The 26734-nt window shown below is 36.8% G+C and overlaps 1 protein-coding gene across 1 annotated transcript in view; it reads left to right on the forward strand.

Moving 5' to 3' along the window:
- Positions 1–26734, forward strand: part of LOC113064144 (pyruvate carboxylase, mitochondrial-like) — a 104724-nt gene that overhangs the window by 39863 nt on the left and 38127 nt on the right. Inside the window, exon 10 of the mRNA XM_026234737.1 lies at positions 21760–21942. Coding sequence (XP_026090522.1) covers positions 21760–21942 — 183 coding nt within the window. The remainder of the gene's footprint in view (positions 1–21759; positions 21943–26734) is intronic.

Raw genomic sequence — 26734 nt, forward strand, 5'->3', positions numbered from 1 at the left:
TGGTTTCATCTGTGTGAGGCCAAAGAGGACAGTGCATTCCAGAATTATATTTATGCAAACTGAATGGTCTTTTTAATCTCCACAAATGTGTTTAGAAGCCAGAGAAAGCCTTTATTTCTATGAGGGAAACAATTGATTTTTTTCAGATATTTGAAAGGATTTTAAATGTGATTTCAGAAGTTTTTGTATCTTTTGAGAACTAAAATATGCAAAATTTTTGCTGGTAAAGCTGTTTGTCTGAAAATTGTTCCTTCACTTTTCTAAATCACACTTTTTTTTTTTCCTTCTGTGTAAAACAGGATGTCCAAACTGCTCTTTTCTATGCAACAAAAAGCTCAACTGCATTGTTTCTTTGTTTAAAAAAACTATATATTGGGTCTCGATTTGAACCTGTTTCCCTTTCATTCTACAGTATTTTAACTTTATGAAAATAAATACTATTACATTTTTAAACACGTGAAAACGTTTGGAAGTATAATAATTAATTGTTCAGTATAAATTTAAATGCTTCATGAACTGCTGCTATATGAATTTAAAAGTTTTTTTTCCCTTTTTAATCCTTATTTTGACTCTTGTCAATGTAAGGGGTGTGCGATATGTCGATTTTTGTTCGTGGACGATATAAATGTCTCCACGATCTGCTTTTGAAGAAATATTGTAGTATCGTGCCACAGAACACATTCTATCAGCTGCAGTTCTGGCGCCTACGTCATATACTGTACAACACCACATGCATTCACAGCAGTGTTAACTCAGCAGTAGAGTTACTCTCTCATTATTTGCATGTGCTTTTAAATGTTTCATTTCCAGGTTGGTCTTTTTCTGAGCGCCACATACACCCGAAGCACGCTCTAAAGCCTGTCAAATAGCACCTGGTTATTGAACTTTGAAAGTTATCTTTTGCGCTAATACTGCCAAAACACATAGACATGTAGACTCAGTTGGTTATGTCTAAAATGAAAGTAAACAGATGAGAGAAAAATGCATACGTGCATGTATTTTAGATGCATCCAGGTCTTAAAGGGACAGAATTGAATGCTCCTGATAGATACACCTATTGTACCTGAAAATAAATCGCTTTGTTTTATTTGAATATTATGTGTAGTTGTAATGCGTTTCTTTGTCATTCTTTTATCTTTGTTATTAAAAAATTAGAAAAAAGATTTTTCTTCGCCCTCCTTGGCCTAAATATCTGCCTTTTTTTTTATTACCTTGAAAGGTTTTGTCTTTATAATAGGGAAATTAGTTTGGCTGTAATGCTCAGACAACTTGCAAAATAGTAAAATCAACATGACAAAAAATTGTAACTAAAATCTTGATCTTTATAAAAAAAAAAAAAACATATCACCCACCCCATGTCAAGAAAAAACCATGGTGTTGGATCCATTTATCTATAAATCCAGATAATGCCAAAAAGGTTTGCCGATCTCCTACCCACCTAATGAGCTCCTTGTTCGATAAGAATGACTGTCTACCCAGTTTAAACTGAGCAGCAGAATCCCTTTTGAGACCAATCGATTCAACTGAGCTGCCCTTAAGTAAAGAGAGTTCCCCACATCCTCCCAAATGTGTTTACTAATTCATCTGATTCAGCAGAACCTGAGAGTTCCTGAATGGCCTTTAGACATCTGCACGGCCGTGAGAGACATACGTCTTGACGTAAAATCATGGCCATTGAGAGCAGCTCCACGAGCAGTTTGCTGTAAGTAAAGAGCTGCATTTTCCTTGAGGGTTTTTCTCCTTTTGCTCTTGTCAGCAGTTAATGGCTCAAGGGGCACTAAAACCCTTCTAGCTTCATGATGACACCAAGTGTAACAACTAAATCGATCACAAAATTAAGTTCAATACCTCAGGCAGGTATACAGCATAGGATATGGTCCCCTGTGCCACATATGTGTGTACGAACAATTGCACAGATATGTCTACAAGAAAAGGTTTTTGAAGGATCACGTTTGCTGATGCCTGGTTAGCCTGAAGCACTTCTCGGAGTACGAATGCCTGCAAGATTTCTTAATTATACTAGTTTGACCTCCAATGCACTGTCTGCACCCTTGAGTTGCCTCAAACAATCACTCCTCAGTTCTTTTTCTCTTTTATGTGGAGCAGTTTTTGTCACGTCCATACCAATAAGAGACAGCTGACTTCCCCTAGAGATAAAAATGGCTTATAAAATGCCATTGAAATTTCTTCCTGCAGGTTATATCATATTAGGATATAGTTGGGTTCAAAAGTATTTGGACTCTTAAGCCACACTTAAAAATGCATGTCTTTTGGTGAGTTAAGGAATGTGTATACATTTAGAATAAAAACAAAAATGCGTCTGCTTCTGATTAGAAACTGAACTATATGAGTAAAGTTTGTGAACAAACTTTGAAGTTGGCTTGAGAAAGCCTAGCCAGAAAGTTTGAAGCAGTTATAAATTATTTAACACATTGCTAACATGATTTAACATGTTGCTAGCATGGTTTTAGCATGCTGTTAATATGCTTCTAGCGTGATTTAAGTATGTAGATAACGTTTGTAGCATGATTAGCATGTTGTTAGCAAGATTAACAGGACCCACTTTATATTAAGTGGCCTTAACTACTATGTACTAACATTTTAATTAATAATTTAGTACAATGTACTTATTGTGTACATGTTTTTACATTGTACTTATATAAAAAAAACGACATGTAATTACATCTGTATTTAATTTCTGTAATTACATTTATAATTACACTGTTGACCCATACTTTACACCTTAACCCGCCCTTAAACTTACCCATACCTCCAACCCTCTCCCTAACCTTACCCCTATCCCACCTCAATAGCAGCAAAAGTGTTTTACAATACAATATGAACACAATAAGTATATTGTACTTATTTTTTTATGTAAATACATAGTAGTTAAGGCCACCTAATATAAAGTGGGACCGATTAACATGTTGGCAGCATGTTTTTTAACATGATCTTAGCATGATTAGCATTTTATGTTTCTAGCTTGACTAGTATGTTGTTAGCATGATTAGCATTTTGATAACATGTTGGTAATCATGTTTAGAACATGATTAGCATGTTGCTAACGTGTTTTAAGCATGATTAACACATTAGCTGCATCCGAAAACCCAGGCAGCTGGCTCACTGCATTATCAAGAAGTGACTTTGCAGGCAGCGTTTTTTTTTTTTACGATGGCACCTCATGAAACTGATTTCAGACAGGCTTCTTTAGGCAGTGTAAAAGTTTAATTATCTACAACAAAATAGAACAAGAAAATAGTTTTGGTGATAACTAAACTAATATTTAATTACTATAATACTGATTTCACATTAGAACTAACATCAAAAGTGCAAAACAGTCAAATATATACATTTACACACTTAAAACTGCTCAATCATCACAGAATGGAACACAGGATTCACAGCATCAATGCTGCCTTCAAAAATCGATCAGATGAAAGGATCACATGAGCGTGGCATGTAGATAGCATATTTTTAGCATGATTTGAAACATACTTAGGACTGTGCATGCACATTGGCTGGTCTAGCCTGAAAAATAAATCTTTTTTTTAATGCTATTTGAGCAAAAGAAACAACATTTATGAGACCAGATTTCATTGGTGATTTCAAATATGAAATTTAATCATATGCTTGGCAAAACAGTTTTGGAGAATTTGATGTTTTCCCATTCAAAGAGTTAGGAGCTGCACTTGTATGCCCAAGAGGCATTTTAAAGATGGCTTGCGGAGTAAAATGACTTGCCTCATGACTGTGTTAAACACTCAACAAAAGTCTGAGATTGTTTTGTAGATTTTATCGAACAATCATAAATCCAATCAGTTAGAAAAGATAAAGCAATCCAAATCAGACTAGTCTGAAGGTCTGACCCGAGTTTGGGGGTTGTACCTTTACAAGCTTTAGGAGGAGATACATTTAAAAATGTAGAAGAAGAAGAGGAAGAAGAAGAGGAAGAGGAAGAAGAAGCTTAAATCGTAGATCAGTAAGTTGTTTTTTTCACGCCAACTTAAGTTGGTGCAGTAACTTGAATTTATGAAATAATCAGCATGCAATTGGCAATATTTTCCACTCACCCCTAGTATAAAGGTCTGAATGTTGTGAATATTTATTTTAATGACAGTCAACATTAAACATGTTACTTCCAAAATGTGTCATATTTCAAAGTGAAAGTCAAGACTTGATTATGTCCATTGGGAGTTGATTGGATTGGCAAAAGGTTCTCATACTAGGTTTTTCAGTTTGATTGCAATTTCGAAGATATAAAGAATTACAAGCTTTGTTTTTCTTACAAAACTTTTTAAGTGAACCAGTGAATCATGCAAAACAAGACCAGGATTGTGTAAATACTTAGATTTCATGTTGATTTTCTATTATCTTTTTAAGGTTGAGATTAAAAATGCTTTGGAATCTCCAGCTTTTAACTAAAATATATACATTTTAATAAAACATTAAACTGTTTGCCTGTTGTGCATGTTGGCTGCAATATTCATCGCTGCAGCTAAATAAGATGAAAGTGTCTCAATGCCTCCGGGTGCCGCTCCTCTCCGTTCATGCCGTCATGTAATGCTGGTATGGGGACAACAGGTGTTGCTGGGATTCTGGGAGATATGTGGTGTACATGCTGTGCTTCATCCTCTGATACCGCTGGAATGCTGTTGGCCTGTGTTTATCTCAGTAGGGCTAACTGATGAGCCTATTTTGAGCACTTAATTCACATTCAAAATTATTTCCAGATATCTTTTTCCTAGCTGGTTCCCTTGCTCATAGGAGGTAAAAAAAGAAACACTTTAATACGTTTTTATGTGCTTTTGTAATTGAATCGAAGGAACAAGGGACAGAATTGCAGTTTGTAAAGTAAATTGGGAAAAAAAAGTTATAAAAAATGTTGAATGTTGGCTTATTGAATGGTTTCCTTTAATGGTTTTGACGATAGATAGATAGATACATAGATAAATAGATAGATAGATAAAAATGCATCAGAGCTTACTGAACAAACTGTGGGAGATCTGAGGATAAGGCTTCAAAAATGGTCCGTCCACTTTTTTTTTTCTTCACATTATTAATTTTGATAAAACTGCTGCCTTTGATCATGCTGGAAATAATGAGGAGTGAATGTTATTCATATGATATACGCGGAGACAAATTGGATGCATCCAGAGGAAGCCTGCAGTTTACATGAATCTCTAAAGCTCAAATCCCTCATTGTTGCTCCATAAATTACCTTGTTCCTCTCCTCTTTTATGCACCTGCTCTTTCTATTGATCTTAAATTCAGACTCTCACATTGATCTGGGATGGTTTGAGCATCATGCACGACAGAGAAATTTATTCTCAGCCGAGGACAATTAAGTTTTGTCTGTCTTCCTCTCTAAAGCTTCTTAAAATTCTCTGTACGTCTTCATTTATATCCCTGTATATTCCAGAGCATCTCAGCAGATTGCCTTGGTTGGGCTGCCTGTCATACAGCGTATATTTTGTGTCCTCTGGTAATACGTTTGTGGAGACCTCCATTTCGGTGGTTCCAGTGTGCCATCACCTCGCTGAAACTGTATATTTCAGTCTGCCCCTGAAATGAAATTGATAATTTTCCCTTTACTGAATTGTGTTGAAATGAACATGACTTCCTTTTCGTCTCCCATTCTTTCCTGCCAGGAGGCCCTATAGGCAGGGCTGGAATTTAACTATGATTGGCATTTTATTCTGAATAAAATATGCTGCAAAATCACAGTCCATTTGTGAAAGTAATGAAATCCTACTTTCTGGCACATCCTAAGATTTTCTTTACTTATTTCTTCGTTTTACCTCCAGCTACTATCTCTGTTAACCCCCCTCCTCTTGTTGTTTTTCTGTGTTTTTTTTTCTGTTACTCATTTCTCCCACCTCTCCTTGTTTCTCTTGGTGTGTTTGTGCTTTCTAATTTTCAATTTTTTGTTTGCGCTCCTCTTCTGTCTGCTTTTTTTCTTCTCACTGCTTCTTCAATCTGAAAAATTTCTTGTTTTCCCCCTTCACAATCTATATCACATTCTTCAGTTTTTTTTTTTTTCCCTAACTTCTGTTGTTCTATTCTATTTTGTGAGTAGTTCTCTACACATCACCGTTTCAGTATTTGCAATTTTACATAATCTTGACTGCTGGAATTACTTCTCTCTCTCATTCTTTGGCGTATTGTTACTATGTTAAGGATTGTTTTCATGGGAGAAGTCGTTGGTCATGTGCAGGATTGTCACATGGAAAACATACAAACGTACAATATATGCTCGGTTCAACCTCCTTTGGCTATTTTAATTCATGGGTTCACCTTTTTTTCAATTGTTGTGATTACTCTCCCTCTCTCTTTGTTTCTGAGTTAGCATGCAATCTTTTTCATTTTTCTTTGCATTCAGACCCAAAAAACATTCCTTCTCTCATCTTGCTGGCTTTCTTATATTACTGGCTATGCAGTCTTTATGGAACCAGCTAACAGTCTGTTAGGCGAGCAGACAGTCCCCTAGAAACTACCCAGAACACCTTAACAAAGTGCTAAAATCCAGTACGAACACCTCCCTGCTGAACCCACCCCCCTGGTAAACTGGTAGGCTTGTTTTAGCTGGTCTTTCAGTTGGTCATAGCTGGTCTGCTTGCTGTTTTCGAGGTGTTTTGTTCAGGCTGGGATACCTGCAGACCAACATGCTAAAACCAGCTTGGCCAGTCTTGGAGACCAGCTGAATTCTGTTGCTTCCAGCTTAAACCAGGTAAGATCAGCTAACCAGCTTAGGGCTGCTTTTAGCTGTTTTTTAAGTAGGGTTAGTAACCCTGTAGCAACACCCTGGTTACCAAACAAAAGCCTAGTGTTTTGTCAGTGAGTTTTGTATTCAAGCGGTGAACTCTGTTGACATGGGTTAGAAAGAACCACCCTAGCAATCACCCTGGAACGCCTTAGCAACATGTAACAGCCAGTAAAAACACCTTAGCAACTGATTAGCAATGCTCTGGCAACACACAATGGCTTTATTAAGTACTGTGGTGATGAATTTTACACAAGCACACACAACTCCATGTTTTTTTTCTTCCAGAAAATCTGTTAAAATAGTATTTTTGTGCCCCTTTTGACTCATTATTTCCTCAGCACAAGTCAGCAGGGTGTGCAAGACTATGAGTGGAGGTGTGATAACATGCATACTTGAGCGTGATGTTTCATGGCTCTTTCATGTGTATGTGCACGTGCCATTGCAAGTCTCATTTCACACAGGGTCCTTTGTCGCATCTTTATTTCATGACGTCTATGAATGTGTAATTATGACGCTGCTGTAAAGCTGGCAGCACTTGCCTCACATGTGTCCATGACGTGAACTGTGTGCCGACGGAGGGATAATGGAGGCGAGTCAAGAAGGGATGGCGTAGTCCCCTGATGCTCTAATTGCTCAGTGGCAGTCACAGCTGGTTTGGGCTGCTGCCATGTCACTGTGATTTGTTCGATCTGTGAGAGCTTGAGAGTATTAGGGGCCAGTTTTTTGTTGTAGATGCCAAATGTTTGTTTGCGAGTGTGTGTGACTCAGTTAAATCAAACACAAATAAAAAAATATTGCTTGCAGCTGAACAGGGCTTGTTTAAATGGTGCCAAACAAACATGGCAAAACTCATCTTAACCCTCTGGAGTCTAAGGGTATTTTTGGGGCCTGGAGAAGTTTTGTCATAGCCTGACATTTCTGCTTTTTTTAGTTGCTTATAACATCTAAATGGTTAAAGTCTAATGTAACTGTAATAAGCACAAACTGGGCTATAATATGTGAGCAGCATGTATGTACATGATTGTGTTTTTGAGAAAAAAAAAATGTAATGTGTGGTTAGTGAAAAAAACTAAACTAGCTGATTACAGTTAGATTAGACTTTAACCATTTAGATGGTATAAGGCCATAAAACACATAAAGAACAATGGTTCCAGGGATTTTTGAGAACTGGAGCTTGTAGACTAGAATTTTTCTTTCTAAATTGTGAAAATCATCTTGTTTACTCACTCACAGAAAATAATAAAAAAAATGTTTGTAAACGTCATATGCGAGTAGGTGTCAACTATCATGAATATCATTGTGATTTACACCTGAGAAGACAAAGGCCTGCATAATGAGCTGCATAATGAGCCTTTCAGTCATCTGTGTGTCACTGAGAGGGAAGAGTTACAAGAAAGAATGTGAGGGCAAAATAAATGTATACATTTTATGTTTGTAGTTTATTTAGAATTTATTTAATTATCCCACAATATAATTTAATATTCACTTGCGAGTGCAGTTAAACCATTTTAGGAAAAATTAGGAAAAATCAAAGATTTTTTTGCATCATTACTCCATTTACACAATCCTTCAGAAATCATTTTAACAATCAGATTTTCTTCAAACAAACAAAAAAAACTAGTAAAATGATCACACGTTATATGAAAACTAGTACAAGTATATAAATAACTGAATAGAGCGTTCAGCGCGGGGAGTGGTCACATTAGAAGATAATGAAGAGAGACATGAAAAACGGACATCGCGTTGTTTTCATATGGATTACTTTATCACAGAATGTTTATTTTCGGCAGCACTTGTTTATTTTAAAAGTAGACATATCAGGCTTTCTATTGAAATCTCTCTCATGTCTCTTTGTTGAGTATTCACGAAGTTAAAATTCATTTTAATGACGCATGTCTAAATTAAGATCAGCGTAGACAAAGGCTGCAGACAGCACACCTTATGTTATTATGTTATGTTACGTATGTTATTTTTATTTTATAAATGCACAAAGTTTTGTTGTTTATTATGTCTGTATACAAAAAAGTAGACCCTTTACAGATTCGATTGATGTATTACTCTTATCTGTACAATCAAAACTGAAAGTGTAATTGAAGTTCTTTTCGGGGTTATCAGGAGAAAATGCCTCAGAACGCGTATACTTGTTAATAAGGGTTAATTAACCTGAACATTTAGTTTTCTAATAAAGAATTTAAATTACCTTCATATGTTCTTTATCCCCAGTTCAGTGTGGATCATCCATAACCTCATGTGCAATAATAGAAATCACTTTCATTTTTTGCTTCATGACTTCCAATCTGACTGATCCTGTGTCTTAGGGGAAAAATGGAGCCCTTGTGATTGAAGCAGGGCATATTTCTCCTGCGCTGCATGAGACTGCTTTGAGCGAGCGCTCTTTAGTCGGACCTTGGAGGCCCTGGAGGTCATGACCCTTTCAATACTCTGTGCTTCCTTCCTCCAGAGAGCCCAGGAGCGCTTACAGATGAGGCCGACAAGACCGTGTGATGTATTTTTCAGCACGGTGAATCTCGCTCGTGCTCCTTTTGGACTTGTCAAAGTGCTGGTGTGTTTCTTCTTGGCCCCTATTTGGGGAAAAACGGCTAGCGAGACTGACAGGACGGGGTTAAGGGCATGTTAAAACAGAATTTTCTTTCATTCTGATGTGTGTTCACGGTGTTGAATTTGACTGCGGAGTCATGATGGATAATGGTATAGTTGGTAATCAAATGTTTATAAGGGGTAGAATTTGAGAAGTCTAATACAAAAGTGTTAGTAGATCAGCTTGTTTGGATTATTTATGTCAGTTGGTTCAAAGACAAATTCATATTGCGGTTAGTCACACGTACTGTATTATTTTGGTGTTTTGGTTATGCTTTCAGCTTCTGCTAAATTATTTTAATAAGGATGCATAATGTATCAGATTTTAGAAAGTATTTGGGACTTTTTTAAAATGCTGATTAATCAATTGTGATTATTTTTATTATTATATCATGTTTATTTCTGATAATGATTACTTTGAAAATTAAGTTTATTTACACTGCTAAAATTAAATGTTTCTTTAGCAATGAATCAGCATATTAGTATGATTTCTGAAGAATCATGTGACACTGAAGACTGGAGTAATGACACTGAAAATTTGGCTTTGGCATTACAGAAATTACATTTTAAAATATATGAATATAGAAAACTGTTATTTTAAATTGTAATGATATTTCACTATATTGTGGTTTTAACTTATATAATCTGTCAAATTTCTATATAAATATTTTTTTTCATATTGTACATTATAATTTTGTGATGCCAAAAAAAAAAAAGTATTTAATTTTAATTTATTTAGGCTAAATAGTACAGAATTAATAAATACCTGCCATTAATTACTGTAATTTAGGGGTGTACCCGACTAAGGATTTTCATAGTCGAATCAGAATTTTCGAATCTTGCAGATATTCGACTGATAGTTGAATCATATGTTTGGGGGCAGGGCAAAATACAGTAACAAGAGTCAAGTCAGACATTTGACTAACATAATTACTGATGTTAACACACAGGGAAAATGTGTAGCGAACACCTTGCAGATATAAATGGGGTAAATTGTTTACATTTTTTGATTAATAGATTAATGTCGGAAAAACCTTAACAATTGTATTATTATTATTATTTTTACAATAGTATATAATGGTGTAATAATATACGATAGCTCTCATTATAACATTAGTCTTAAACATCAGCAGTTAATGTTCTGCATTTCTGTTTTGAGATGCGCGCGCTGAAGATGACCAGAAGAGTGTCGCATTTGATAGCAAGTTTTTAATCAATGGGATTCAACTCATAATTGCATATAGAATACAATTTGTTATTTTTACAACATAACGTTAATATTAAGACTTATAGGCTATGTGCAAAAAGATCCCAAATGAACATATCTGAGGGCCTCTGAATGAACTCATTTTGTGGACACGTTCTTCATGAAACAATGTGCAGAAACAGCAGCTAAACTCCAAAAATGAACAGCGTTTTTGTATAATGGCCTTCTCATTATAATAGTATGTATATAACAGTCCCAGTCATGGTAACTGTATTTTCCAAACTATAAATCACACTTTTTTTTTCATAGTTTGGCTGGTCCTGCGACTTATAGTCAGGTGCGACTTATCAAAATGAATTTGATATGAACCAATAGAAAACATTACCATCTACAGCCGCCAGAGGACACTATGCTGCTCAGTACTCCAGTAGCCTACCACTGAGCAGTGTAGAGTGCCCTGTCATGGCTGTAGACGGAAATGCTTTCACTTGGTTCTAAATAAATGCTACTTATGTTTTTATTCCTCGTCATCAGTGCTTTAAGTGGGCCGGTACGCACCGGTACTCAGTACCGCCACTTCCAAATATAGCTCTTTAGCGTACCGCCACCTCTCCGTGCGCCCAGAACGTGCTTTGAGCGTACTGGTACGCTCATTTGGACATCTGTTTTAATAAAGGTTTTAATATTTTGCCTGCGCTGCCGCTGTTGCTAATGTAAGCTCCACATCATCCCACCGAGAGTAGAGACTACATTCCCTTGAGTTTTACAAGTAGGTAAATAGCGCATGCGTCGCTTTTGCCGATGTCTGTACTCAACGTGGCCATAAAGCCTGTGTGAAACGTGCCTATTCGGTTTGATAATAATTCAAGTACAGAGGGAACTTAATATGCGCTACTGGTTTCTGACTCTCAGTACTTAAACAACACAGTCAAAATCAGATGGCTCACTGGCTGAAATCCCACCAGACCACACTTATATCTCTGCAGGTCAGACGCAAGCTAATGAAATAATGCAGTAGCTCTTCCAGGTAGGGTGACCAGATATCCCGAAAAATTCGGGACAATCCCGATATCTAAACTGTTGTCCCGAATCCCGAATCTGGCCCTAATTGTCCCGAAAATTATTATAAAGCAAAATCTTGAGTAGTTATTGTCTGATAACATTAAAAACTGTCTGCGGAGGAATCATCCTGCAACCAGCCCCCGCCGGCTGCTCATTGGCTGCAGCATCTTTTTTCTAAAAAAGTACCGTAGGCGGCTAGGTTAGAATTTAGATATTCATTTATCAAATTAATCTATATGCGCAAAGACAATACAACCTTTTTGTCCCCTTTTTTTAAAAAAGCTTGATGAAGAGAGCGCAAGTTGCTACAGCTGTGAGGACAGTGATGCACTCGTACAGGAGTGATTGACAGTTCACGGCACTGTGTACAAAAAATAAGTTTAAGCTCATTAACGTAGTGTTACAGAAACGTCTGATTTATGCACTGTTACAACAGTCATTGTTCTTTTTTTTCTTCTTTTTACAATGACATTTGAGTTCATGATTTTAATGTTGTTGTTTCTTGTGGCAGACAGACGGTTTATCTTTGAATAAAAATATGTTTAGTTAAGGTTTGAAATTCATTATCTTTTATTATAGGCTATGAATACAATTTGTATTAACTTTTCACTTTACAAAAGTGAAAGAAAAACTGTAATAAATAAAATAATCCAATGTATGAATAGTGTACAACTCACAAATAATAATAATATAATTTATTTATAATAGCCTTATATAATATAATAGCCTTATTTATATAAATGCAGAATAACATTAATAATACATAGAAATAAATACACAGTTAATTAATTAATATAACTAATATACATTTAATGTAATTTCATAATGTTTTTGTTTATTATCCACATCCCATTCAATTTGCATAGCAGCAGTTTGCTATTTAATCATGCATTAAATAATTATGTATGATTTTTTTGAGAATGTTTCTGGGTGTCATCAAATGACGTTTTGTCAATAACTTCTGTGAAGGGAGAGAGAGAGAGCTAGAGAGAGAGCTTTCCAGGGTGCAGACAGCAATCGCGGAGCACCATGGTGATTTAGAACGCCAACTGAATTTATGAGAAATCTACAGACGCAAATAGACTAAAGGTGTAGAAAAATAAAGACCTATATGTGTATTTTGGACTTTTTTTTTCACCACAAGTCTGAAAGAAGACATGTTACTGAAGACAAACAGCCCCAAATCTCAAAATTGACCAGTAAAAAAAAAACGATGTTTTTGCATGTGTCTCACCCATATAGACTTTTAAAAAAAAGTCTCAAGTGTGGAGCGTTAGACAAACATTACACGATTTGTTTCGTCACCTCACTTGAGTGATAAAAGTCGCTAATCGACTGCATGATTCAGTAATGACTTTATTAGAATTGCTATTATAGTTTTTTTTAAACCATTGCTTTAAATTGCGTTGTTGCCTATATCGGCGCGTTCGGCCGAAATAAAAAAGTAAATCGTAACGCAGTAAACCCCTTTTACATTCAGCATCAGAGGAGCATAGTAAATATAATGATTAGCATCTTGGGCTGCTCTAGGAGATAACATCGTCATCGAACCTGGTCTGTCTAACACCGAAAGACGTTAACGTTAGTACCAAACACTTCTTGCACTGCAACAACTCGCTAATCGAAAAACATAAGCTATTTAAAATAGGTGCTTTTTTCGTTGGAAAACAGCAGCTCGCTATTCTTGGTCCTCTTTGAGAAGCATCGCGACTCAATCATGAGTTATTTACTAAACTGAAAGATTATAATTTGAATTTGTGAGTGACAGACAAGTAGAAATGTGGGGGCACACTGGGGGCCAATCAGTTTTCAGGAGGGGCCAGTGCCCCCATGGCCCCTCCCCTGGCTACGCCACTGATATATATATATATATATATAGGATATAATAGAGTACCGGCACCTCTTTTGGGACACACTTGAAGCACTGCTCGTCATGACGTATTTTTGGACTGATGCGAATTATACTTAGGTTCAACTTATAGTCCGAAAAATACGGTATTAATATTCTGCATTGTAGTTTGACCTGAAGAGATATCACCGTAGTGATGCAATGAAGCGCTTGACTCAAAATGCATTTTAAAGCAGGTAAATAATATATCCAAGGTATATATACACCAGCTGACATGTTTTGAAATCCCTTGTACCCTTCCTGATCGAAAAAATCCAGTCTCTGCCTGTGTCAGTTTGAGTTTTGGTAAAGTTTTAAGTCCCTGCCGCTAAGATGCTGCTCTGTCGGTCACGGATTATGGAAAGTGAAACATAACTCTATAGGGGTGGTTGGATTAATTCACGCACTTTAAAATATTTATTTGAAGCTTCTTTCTTTTCAGATACTTATTCACAGCTTTATCATAATAGGCTGCATATTAAGAATATTATAGAAAACCGCAAGTTCTATGTGAAATCATTTGAGCTCCATCAAAGCATCGATTCGTCGACTATTCGGGGTCACCCCTACTGTAATTATTGGCCACAACATCAAAATAACTTATTGGTATGAGCCACGTTTTTAATACAGGTACATCCCTAAATTTTTCTCTAAAAATTTGTGGGCTTTTTCTGTCTGGGTTCTTCCTGAGCACATTATTACTGTTTTCAAACAAGTTAATGACTAGTTAATGATGCATATGGTGGTAGTTGTCATAGTGGAGTTGTCGATTCCTAGATATTGATGTACATAATACTGTTTGGCTTTTTTCCTGCCAGAATGTTCTACCACAATTAGTGTTTGCCTAGCGGTGGGATTCTGGGCAGACCCCAGGACAAACATGTTCAGGTTAAACCCCACAGAATAGCGATGCTAACATAGACTCAGGGTAAACAGATCTGAGGCTGTTGGAGAAACGGGGGAGGTGAAGTGACCTATTTAACAGAGAAGGGATGCTGTGTAAACACGAGGGAAAGATGGGGTGGGCAGGAAAAGACCAGATTGGCATGTGGCCATTTTGAGTTTGCCCAATTGCTGTTGCAACTTGGAGGAGGAAGTAATGCACACAGAAAACCACGCAAACTGTGCCCTGTTTATTTATATGCATGTACAGTAGACGACATTTGAAGTTGATCAAAACCTTTCATGAAAGTTGTCCTAAAACCAAAACAATACTGTTTAACTTTTATGAACATTTTTTGATCCACTTTAAATGTTGACTACTGTATGTACGTGTCGCTTAATGCACAGGCACTCCCAGATCACGACACTTCACAACTCTGATTGGTTCGATCTCCAGATGGAGTGAGATACATGTGCCCAAGCACACACACACACACACACACACCTGCATGATGATGAGAAGGAGCCTGTGGCATTACTCACTGTAATGTGGAAATGTCACTGCACACTCGCGCACAAAAGCACATCTGCGGCTCACACACAGACTGCATTTACCCTGATAGATTTCAGTCTCACCAGGCAACCAAAAATCATACAAATCCTAGAACTCTTTTCAGTACCATCAATGCTGTGTTAAACCTGGTTGTCTGTGTTTATCCTACAGAGTTGGTAGCTATGTTTGAGTGTTTCTGACAGTTTTTTTTATGAATAAGATATTCTGAGATTAGGCATACCATTCAACTTGTTGCTGGAGACCCTGCAGTCCATTTAAAATATACAGGTGTCTTAAGCCAGTTTACATAAATTTCTCTTACGTTTTTAAATTACATTACATTTAAATTACAACTCAAACCAACTGGTTCACCATTAGATATAATTCCCCCACTGTTACTTAAACAAGTGTTGAATGTAGTGGATCCAACTCCCTTAAATTTGATTAAAACATGCCTTGAGTTAAGAGTTGTTCCTGACTATTTAAAACAGGCATTAGTACAACACAGACTTATAAGACCTAATTTAAATTCTTTTGATTTATCAAATTTAAGACCCATTTCTAGCCTTCCATTTTTAGCTATAATTCTAGGGAAAGTATTTCTTCACCAACTCCAAAGTTTTTTGGTTGATTTAAAAATATTTGATATGTTTCAGTCAGGTTTTAGGAAATTTAATTCCACTGATAAGGCTCTTTTAAAAGTGCTTGATGTTATTTTAGCTACCAACTTTGGGTATTCTGTAGCACTGGTACTATTAGACGTGAGTGCTGCCTTTGACACTGTATACAACAATGTTCTTCTGTCCCTCTTATAATAAGTGATGGGCATAAAACTGTTCTAATTGGTTTCAATCCTATCTTACTAAAAGCAGTTTCGAAATTAATATTGGCCTATTTCACTCTGGATCTGTCCCTTTGACTTGTGGAGTCCCCCAAGGTTCTACTTTTGCTCCCTTGTTGTTTTCTCTCTATATGCTTCCACTTGGTTCTGTCTTTGAGAAGTAATGCTGTAAGTTTCCATTTTTATGCAGATGAGAAATGTATCTTTCTCTGAAACATAAGAATGGTTAGATCCTGTGGTTGCTTGTCTCTTTGATGTTAAAGCATGGATGGTCCTACATTTTTTAAGTCTGAATGAGAAGTAAACCGAGATTGTGGTGTTTACTGCTTCTGATACCTATAGTATACCCAGGGCCATCCTTAAAGGGGGTGCAACTGGTGTGATCGCACCAGGCCCTGCATTTGAGGGGCCGCTGCGGCAAACGGACCAAATGTTTGTTCAAGTTTGATGCAGTTTCATAAATGTTTAAGCAATTTTATTCCACATTGTTTGTGTGTCAGAAAAAACCTGCTCTAATTGAATTATAAATAATATCTTAAGGAGTTAAACAGTATATTTAAAAATATCATTAGTAGCTTTAATTAGCTCCTTTTTTTAGGAGCTTGTACTTTTTTAAAAAAAACTAATTATTATAAATAATTTAGCCAGCTAAAGTTTCAAAGCGGCTTCTCCAACACTCTGTAACTCTGAAACTCAGTTTCCACTTTCTGAAAATGATTTGTGTCCTAGCAGGTAACATTTTCTAGCTGCCCGTCATGTTTCTGCTGTTAACCGTCTGCATGAGTCTCCTTCACATGCTTCGAACCAAACATGATGTGAAGTGAATGTTGTAATATCATTGTACGGTATGTGTCCTGTTAATCGAGTCAGTAAAATCAAATCATGGAGTCTGATATATTATTGTAACATTATAAACATTTGACCACTGAAGCGTTTATGTAATTGCTGTTTGTAATATTAAAGTTATTTTATAAGTCAAATTACAGAAAATATTAATATTTATCAACTAGATGGGTATTACACACACCCATATGATGCAGTGGGATGTTTTATTCCCAGTCCATCTTTTGCCAGAAGGGAAATAAGTGCTGCTCTGAACTCCATATCCTGGATCTTCTTTTAGATGAGACAATCTTTCAAGCTAAATCAAAACTTTTTAAAAAAGAAACCATTTTGATTAGTTTGACATGCTCCGAGACACGATCTTCCATGCATCAAATTTCATATTCCCTCCGAGATAAAACAATCGGGTGAATGTTTCTCGCTCATCTCTCCTTGGTTGCTGTGATGGTTTTCTGCCTGTTAGAGCATGCAGGGTTGCTAGGAGCTCAGAAACCGTGGGATCTCTTTCCTCTGTTACCATTTCTCTCTTGCTGTCTCTGAAACTCTACCCTTCGCCTGCTGAAATCTCTCTCGCTCTATCTCTCTCTCTCTAATGCACAGTCAGAAGTCTCCCTGTTGTTCTCTTGCATTCAGGAAGTAACTTGTAAAACTCCATGGGCATGTTCCAGCTACCCAAAAGTCCTGTGCAAAGACTTCACAGGGTATTTGACCACCTCAAACTAGTTTCCAAATTGTAGGAAGTGTATATATTTATTCACTGCAAAAGTTGTAGGGAGCAACTGGATATTGTCTCTTTGGAAGTATAATTGGCTCAGTGTTATTGTTCTTAAATGTTTTGCTGTATTATTATATTCCTTTTTTATTTTTTATTTAAGCATATTATTTAAAGTTACTGTAAATGTTGTTTCATGTGCTGTTAATGTTGTAAAAGTCAGATTGAACATTATCCCCATATGGGCACTTTGCTGTTAAGATACTTACACATTGTAATTGAATCAAATCACATAGTTTTAAATTAAACCTTGCAAAAATCATATAGCACAAAAATTGGATATGAAAATTAATATTAATTTAATTTTTTGAATTATAATTTTGCTATCATTTAAAAAGTTTGGGCTTGGTAAGTTTTCTTTAAATTAGTTTCTTTAAATTGAATAAAAAGAGTAATTGTATGAAAAAAAAATTCAGTTTTAATATTAATTTTAAAATGTAATTTGTTCTTGTGATGCAAAGCTGAATTTTCAGCATCATTACAGTCTTCAGTGTCACATGATCCTTCAGAAATCATTCTGATATACTGATTTGATGCTCAAGAAACATTTCTTCTTATTATCAGTAATATCAGTTGTGTTGCTTAAGATTTTTGTGGATACGTAAAACATGTTTTGTGTTATTTCGATAAATAGAAAGTTTAAAAGAACAGCGTTTATTTGAAATATAAATATTTTGTAACATTATAAACTGGTGAACATAAGTGGTCCGCATGTGCGACCAAAATAAGAAATGTGCTGTGTAAATAAGTCCAGAGCGTGCGTTTGCGTACTGACATGGTTGACAGCTGTTAATGAACAATTACCATTTAAGAACGACAAACTGTACTGTTTAAGATTTCTATTCAAACTGAAAGCATGAATCTAGGCTACCCGCTAACGTTTTCAAAGTACAATGCAAAACTGTGACATTTCTGACAACTATGACATTTCCAGCCCTTAAGCCGGAAGCGCATAAACTTACATGCTGCTAACCTGCCAAAATAAAAGATTGCTGATTTTCAGTTTAAAAATTATGAAAATAATAATAATAATAATAATATAAATATATTTTTTAAGTTTGCTATACAATAATTGTATTTGTATTTAATACTCCCTTTTTATTTAAAAATAAAACGATTAAAATAAAAAAATTGCAATAATATTTTCACTATTATTAATTTTTTTATAGTTATATTTGATGGGTCACACTATGTGTGGTGTGAGGACCAATCCAAATCTCCAGGTTCTCGTATGAAAACCAGGCTGAAAAAATTGTGCACCCAGATTATGAATGTCTTTACTTTTAATCAATGCATCCTTGCTAAATATAAGTATTTATTTATTTCAAGCAAAACGCATAAATACAGATGGGTGCATTATAATGTATACATTAATATGAATGAGTTTTGTTGTTTCAGTTAATTATGTCATCATACCCAGAATTGTCGGGTATTGTCATATTTTTCAAAGAAAAGTAAAATGTAAAAACGTACACAATAAGAGGATTGTACCAAATGATGAATTAAAATGAAAATACATAGTAAAGTCCAAGGCCCTATATTCCTTTTCTTCCTGTCTTCTCTCGGCATGAGAGGTAGAGGTTTGTAATTGTATTTAAAGCTCTCATTTGACTCAAGCCCATGGCGGTGAAGAAGACATCCATCAGTTTCAGCATCTACTTCAGCCCTGCTCCCAATTACAACCAGCTCGAGGAAAAAAAGGAAAAAAAACATGGAATAAGAGATGAGGAGAATAAGACTGACCCATGCAGAGCTTTGGCTTGCCTGCCTTCCTTTTCAGATCTCTTTGTGAGACGCACTTCCTCCAGAATTCTTGCTGTGACCCAGATCAGTGGCGCTTCAACAGAAATCCTGTCCTAAAGCATCTGTCTGATGATGAAAAGCCAAGTACACAGCTTTGGATCGCTGTTATGGCTGCCCTGTCTCATTTTTCTAAGCAAAAGCTGAGCCGGATGGATCAGCATGGAGTTTGTCGGATAATGATATGATGCCATGGCATTTCTCATGTTTTTTTGACTGTAATTGAAATGAACGCTAGTTTATGAAATGTCAGCATGAATCCCAGTTTACAATATGTCAAAATATTCAACAAAAAATGTGGGGATTTTACCCCCATTCCATATCTTAGTTTTCAAAACTTTTTAATTTTTTTTATTTCTGAATGCATTTTTAAGAAAAGTGGCATCCATTTTGGTTTCACATTGACTTATTCAATAATTAATAAAATCATTTGAGTTGAATCACTTATTAGAGGCATTCACGGTGTAAATGACAGAGAAATGCTGACAGTCATCTCACTGGGTGGCAGAAGCCATTAATGACGTCAAATCAAGTTTCCACTCAATTTAAGTGATATCAAATTACTCTTTTTGAATTGCTGTGGCGACACTTGTATAATATCCAGTGGATTTACTGTTCATTAGCATGTCTTATGTCATAAGTAGCGTCATAATTGATGTTGAGCAATCTTAGCCATTACCCAAAGAGTGACTGTAATGAAGCCAAGGCCTCAGCTTCTTTTTTCCGTTTTGGCTTGTTTCGCTCTTCTCATTAAATTTCTCTGTAAGACCCCACCCTTACAATACCTCTGTTGGTGCCATCTCTCAGCTGCGCAAATCAATTTTACTGTGCTGATGATTGTAATGTGGACGCCAGTGGCTGAGACGAAGCACAATTGCAACAGCAAATGACTGCTGGCAGTTGGCTGCATTGTGAGTGTTTTTGTCCATGTTGTGTGTCTCAGTGTTTTTTTTCCCATCCAATTTGTTCTTATTGCCTGCACACCTCCCCTGAGGTACTTGTGTCGGCTGTTGCTCTACATTCAAGCGGGCAGCTCTCTGCGAAATGTTAGATTTTAAAATTGTTGCTTTTTTTATTTTTACCTCATGCTTAGTAAGCGTCTGAGGGCCGCCTCCTGTGCCTCGCCCTGGAGAGCCGTTTTGTTAAATCGCTCAATTGCACCTTTAACACTCTGCATTCAAACCCTTCAATCTTCACAGCATATTTCAGATCATGCGCAAAGCATTTTCAACAGCCATTTTTACCTGTTCACCTTTGAGTAACTGCTCCTATCAGTGCCACTCATGCCAAATCGTCTGCCCCTGCCTTGTATGTGTATTTTCATAATATTTTGCTTCATTTGATGTGGTTTCTGAGAACAGTTGTCAACTTGGAGTGCCACTGAACAAATCTGCCGCATTTAAATGCATTTCACAGAATTCACTTCTAAGACTAACCTAATTAAGTTTTAATACTTCTTAGAATGTTCACCAACATGAACCAAGCAGGTGTAAGCTGGAGGCCATGTATTAGCAGAAGTCAAATGAAACTAAAATAGAATCAAACTTTAATTTCAGCTGAAATGCATGTGTTATATAATGATAATTTTAGAGAAAATTAGAAATTAGTTAGACAATAGTGTCCAGTTTTATTTTAGCAGAAATGCATGTAATATAAAGATAATTTTAGAGAAAATTTGAAATTGGTTAAAAGGATGATTTTTAAATTCGTAGATTTTAAAGAACAGAAAATGATGAGCTGGCCTTTATGTAATTTTCATGGTTAAGTGTATATATTATTTTAAACAATCTTTATTTTAAAAGGTGCAAGGAAAATGGAAGTAGCTGGAGAGGCTGTGAAACATGACAGGAAAAATCCCCAGAAAACAACTAATAAAGTGAAATAAAAAGTGAAAAAGTGAAGTGACATTCAGCCAAGTATGGTGACCCATACTCAGAATTTGTGCTCTGCATTTAACCCATCCGAAATGCACACACACAGAGAAGTGAACACACACACACACACACACTGTGAGCACACACCCGGAGCAGTGGGCAGCCATTTATGTTGCGGCGCCCGGGGAGCAGTTGGGGGTTCGATGCCTTGCTCAAGGGCACCTAAGTCGTGGTATTGAAGGTGTAGAGAGAACTGCACATGCACTTCCCCCACCCACAATTCCATCCGGCCCGAGACTAGAACCCAAGACTAGAACCCACAACCCTTCGATTGGGAGTCCAACCCTCTAACCATTAGGCCACGATTTTACTTCTTTCAGTGTTGCAAACTATATTGATTATAATGGGTGTGATTTAATTTAGTCAGTAAATAATGTGTTGCATTTAGTGTAAGTAACCTATAGATTACCTACAGATAACTTTTCAGTTATGCTAAACATTTATTTTTTTTAAATTTAAATAAAAAGTGGCAAAATATAAAAAGGACATTTACAGTGTACTATTTAAAATGATGTCTAAAGTCTAAAATCGTGACTCTTTCAAGTGAAGTCCCTCAAGCACACAACGATTAAACTAAATCTGTATTCTGACCATCCTCTTCTTTCCTCTCGGGCAGGTCTTTCGCAGTGGAGAGGGCATGGGTATCAGGCTGGACAGCGCGTCTGCTTTCCAGGGTGCTGTCATCTCCCCTCATTACGATTCCCTCCTGGTGAAAGTCATTGCCAGTGGAAAGGATCTGCCGGCGGCTTCTGCCAAAATGAGCCGAGCTTTAGCGGAGTTCCGTGTCCGGGGGGTCAAGGTAAGGCTTGTCTCGACAACATTGCCTGCATAAATGATCAGGGGCAGCATGAGTGCGGTCAGTGAGGACCTTTGGACATCGGTGGTGTCAAAAATGATCTGAAATTGTGTGTCATTATTATAGTGTGTTGGTAAAATCGTTTTTTTTTTAAAGCAAATGTCATACTTTCATTCAATTCCTTTAGATAAAAGGAAGTGATGAAACTTCATGAATATTAATGATGACATAATCTAATTAATATTCAGTAGGCTCAGTAGTTCCATGTCCTCACCATCATATAATACCAGCTAAGCTCCTGATCAGAGTGCACAATGCCAAAAATGATAACTTTCTCAGGAAAGGCAAGCGTGACAGGAGCACGGGATGCCTGACATGACTAACTGAGACCGAGTAAGTGATCAGACGAGAAGTGGCTTATTTCCGTGATAGAACCTATGGATTCCCTTTCCCCTGTTAAATGTGTTGTTCTTTTGAAGCACATCTGAGCAGCTGACACTTCACGGTCTTGTCACCCATCATGCTGGCTGCCATCTGAGGCTCCGATCAGATCTTGAGCGAGCTGGAGCTAAAACATTTCCATTTTGAAGATCTTGAGTTTTTTTCTCCCCTTTCTTTTTTTTCAATCTCCCACACATAAACCTGAACACACTGGGTGAGTCACATTAGACCATAGATGGGAACATGCACGTATAATATGTATTTATCAGCATAATGTGATCAGAGTTGAAGTAATGGCACTAATGGCACTCTCGGATAAAGAGTGCAGACCTCACCGTTTTCTGATGTGCCGCTTTCGGGGGACGGGAGGGGTGTAGATGAGAGAAGTTGTCATGGAGTGTCTGCACTTAATCAGCCTGAATAAAATAAATGTGTTTACATAAACCATTAGGGAAGGAGCTTTTCCGCGAAGCATCTTCAGAAATTAGTTTTGGAGACTATGAAGAGAATCGGTCTTTGTTTTGCCTACTTTAGTCAAAGAGTATTCCGAAATCTGAATATTATTTGGGATGAAACGAGGATATAGACTGTAAACTGTAAATTGTCAGCATTTACTCACAATCATACATGGCATTGAGGTCCCTGAGGTCCAGACCTCTGTATTTTTCTGAGATGTACATAATAATAGTTACGAACAATTGCAGATTACGTGACACCAAGATTATTAACATGCCTAAGTGCAAGTCATTGTCAAAATGAAAACTTGAAACGGTCCAATCAAATTAAAGTAGGTGGGTTAAGCATGAATTCCAGAGCGATGCTTCAGTTGACCAAATTAGTTGGTTATAATGTGCCAGATAAGATTAAAGTTGCTAAACATTTAATGTTTGGCAGCTGTTTTACAATAGAAATGGTAAATGACTGACAGAATTCATCAGGGATTCAAAATGAGACACTGTCTAATTTCCCTATTTTGAACTGAAAATATATAACTTGTGATTCAAGGAATTTGTAATTGTCAATGTGATAAGACAGGAAACATTAATAGCTGTTTTCAGCATATTAGGTTTAAGATTAGTAATGAATGGGCACATATTGTGAATGAATTTAATTGATGAATTTGATTGATGAAATGAATTTAACTGTAGTTCCATAGCTTTTTTGGTAGCCTTTAGCAAATTCACTTCTAATATTCCAATAAAATTATTCATAAAACACAAATGTAGAAATCAGCTGACCCAATGTTTACTTTCTTCACTGGCAGATGAAAATGAAAATACTCTATAAATTAAAGTCCAGCTATGGGAAGGGAAGAGAAATGGGCCAAGATAAAGAGAATGAAAGAAAAAGAAGGTGATCGAGATGAAAGAAATTGTATTTTAATATAATCCTGAAAGATTCATATTAGTAAGATAAAGGTACAGTGCAGACCAAAAGTTTGGAGACACCTTCTCATTCAAAGAGTTTTCTTTATTTTCATGACTATGAAAATTGTAGATTCACACTGAAGGCATTAAAACTATGAATTAACACGTGGAATTATATACATAACAAAAAAGTGTGAAACAACTGAAAATATGTCATATTCTAGGTTCTTCAAAGTAGCCACCTTTTGCTTTGATTACTGCTTTGCACACTCTTGGCATTCTCTTGATGAGCTTCAAGAGGTAGTCACCTGAAATGGTCTTCCAACAGTCTTGAAGGAGTTCCCCGAGAGATGCTTAGCACTTGTTGGCCCTTTTGCCTTCTGTCTGCGGTCCAGCTCACCCCTAAACCATCTCGATTGGGTTCAGGTCCGGTGACTGTGGAGGCCAGGTCATCTGGCGCAGCACCCCATCACTTTCCCTCTTGGTCAAATAGTTCTTGATGCCTTCAGTGTGACTCTACCAATTTTCATAGTCATGAAAATAAAGAAAACTCTTTGAATGTGTCCCAAACTTTTGGTCTGTACTGTACATATGAAGTAATTTACACAATATAAGTGTATGTAAGATTCAAAGTTGCTCCAGTGACCAGCTGTTGTACAATTTTTGCACTTTTTGTTTTCAGTGTACCTGATACTGAATTTAAAAAATAAATTTTGTTTGGTTAGTCTGACTGAAATTGTACTGTGCATGTTAACAGACTTAATTATAAGGTTGGTTTTCAGTTTGAATGCGTGCTTATGTAGGTAGTGGAGGCAGCTCGGGTCAGGTTTTTGTGTGTGGTGTGTGTGTGGTGTGTGTAACCTCTCTGCCTAATCTCCCTCCCATCTTGCCCTGTGCACCCCATCACTTTCCCTCTTGGTCAAATAGTTCTTGATGCCTTCGTGACTCTACAATTTTCATAGTCATGAAAATAAAGAAAACTCTTTGAATGTGTCCAAACTTTTGGTCTGTACTGTACATATGAGTAATTTACACAATATAAGTGTATGTAAATTCAAAGTTGCTCCAGTGACCAGCTGTGTACAATTTTTGCACTTTTTGTTTTCAGTGTACCTGATACTGACATTTAAAAAATAATTTTGTTTGGTTAGTCTGACTGAAATTGTACTGTGCATGTTAACAGACTTAATTATAAGGTTGGTTTTCAGTTTGGATGCTGCTTATGTAGGTAGTGAGGCAGCTCGGTAGGTTTTGTGTGTGTGTGTGGTGTGTGTGTGTGTGTGTGTGTGTGTGTGTGTGGCGAGACAGATGTGTCCTGGTGCAGCTAAGCTTTGAAAAGTCAGCCATCAGGGAAGCTTTTAGAGCTCGGCATTGTTTTTTTTTACCTCTTCGCGTTTCCTCCTCACACATTCTCTCTCTCTCTCTCTCTCTCTCTCTCTCTCTGTCTCTTTCTCTCTCTGCCTAATCTCCCTCCCATCTTGCCCTGTGCACAAATCTTAAAAATTGCTCCAACATGACTTTAAATACCTTTCAAGATGATTTTTTTTTACCTCCCCGGGAAAGATCTGCTGTCCATTTGCTTGAGTTTCTCTTATCTAAATTTCCCCACAGCCAGAGTAAAGTTTGTGACAGAACATCTCCAAAAATTGCCTTGCACCGACTCTGTCATTCCACCCCAATATTTCGTTTTCCGCCTCTCTGCACCTTGCGCTCTCTACAATCAGGAACGTCCTCGATTACCCTGTAGAATGCATTCCCAAGTGTGACTACAGAACCTGGCCTCAGAAGAACTCAGAGAGTCCCTTCAAGCTGCTAGGCATCATGGCCGGAGCTTGAGCTGTGCCGCGGCCCGTCTGCTTTTAATGAAGACTGATGAAGTGCGCTCCAGGATATGCGCGAAGTTCAAACCTCTCCTGCTGCCTTAATTTACAGGCTTCCTCTTCCTTCCACGTTTGATTAAGCTTGCTTTCTCGTCTTCGCCGCATTAACTCAACATGGTTTATTCGCATGATCGCTTGCACAATTTCTCTCTCTCTATTTATTTTTTTTTAAATTGCTTTCTCCCTTGCTCACATGTTCCCATCGCTGTGCGCGGCGGGAGGGAGGTCGCTCTTCTCCTTTCGGGCATGGGAGCTCCCTTGTTTTTATTAGGCATCTAGTACCGCCACCACAAGATTTAATTAACCCTTCAAATAATGGAGTGTGGTTATGCATCCATTTGAGGAGGTAGAATGGAGAAACCAGTATCTCTCTGGCTCATTGGGTTTATTGTTTGCCAAAGATCTGGATCAGGACTAGTGGACATCAGAAGTAGTTATGGAAGACAAGTACTAATTACTATTTTGGGGGATTCTTTTATCCACCGCTATTTACTAGTGCACTTGTTGCATTGGCAGGGTAAAGGGGTGAATTACAGGGTGCTTTGGGAAGTCTAACCCTAACAGTTAAGGTCCAATGGAAGACGAGATGTTCAATGAATCTTAAAAGTATGAGTTTATGTATGTTTCAACAACATACAGCAGTTTCCAACAAGGTTTCCAAAGTTAGATTATAAGTTTGTTAGAATTAGACTAGACGTGTTCACCTGAGGAGGTTACCATAGCAACAGCAGACTGCTTGAGCAGGTTTTGTTAGGATCAGTTTCAGATGGTGCATGAAAAAACAATTGCTTTCTTTATTTATCACTTTAGGTGAAACATTTAACAAATGCAAAAGTAATGAGAGGCAAAACCTGCTTTTTTTTTAATTACAAAAATTAGACTTTTGAAACTATGTAAGTGAAACAGAAAAAAATATAGAAAATAATTGTGAATCTTGTAGTTCATAATTGGATGTGATGAGCTAAACTCATTAACAGCGCTATTTAAGCATATTAGGCATATGATTAGAGTGAATGTTTTCCTGTTTTAGTCCTTTAAACTATTACCCATACTATACACTATACAATATTGTTGAAATATATTGAACAAGTGTAAATCAGATGTACA

The sequence above is a fragment of the Carassius auratus genome, chromosome 46 (assembly GCF_003368295.1).
Source record: "Carassius auratus strain Wakin chromosome 46, ASM336829v1, whole genome shotgun sequence".
Classification (NCBI taxonomy): domain Eukaryota; kingdom Metazoa; phylum Chordata; class Actinopteri; order Cypriniformes; family Cyprinidae; genus Carassius; species Carassius auratus.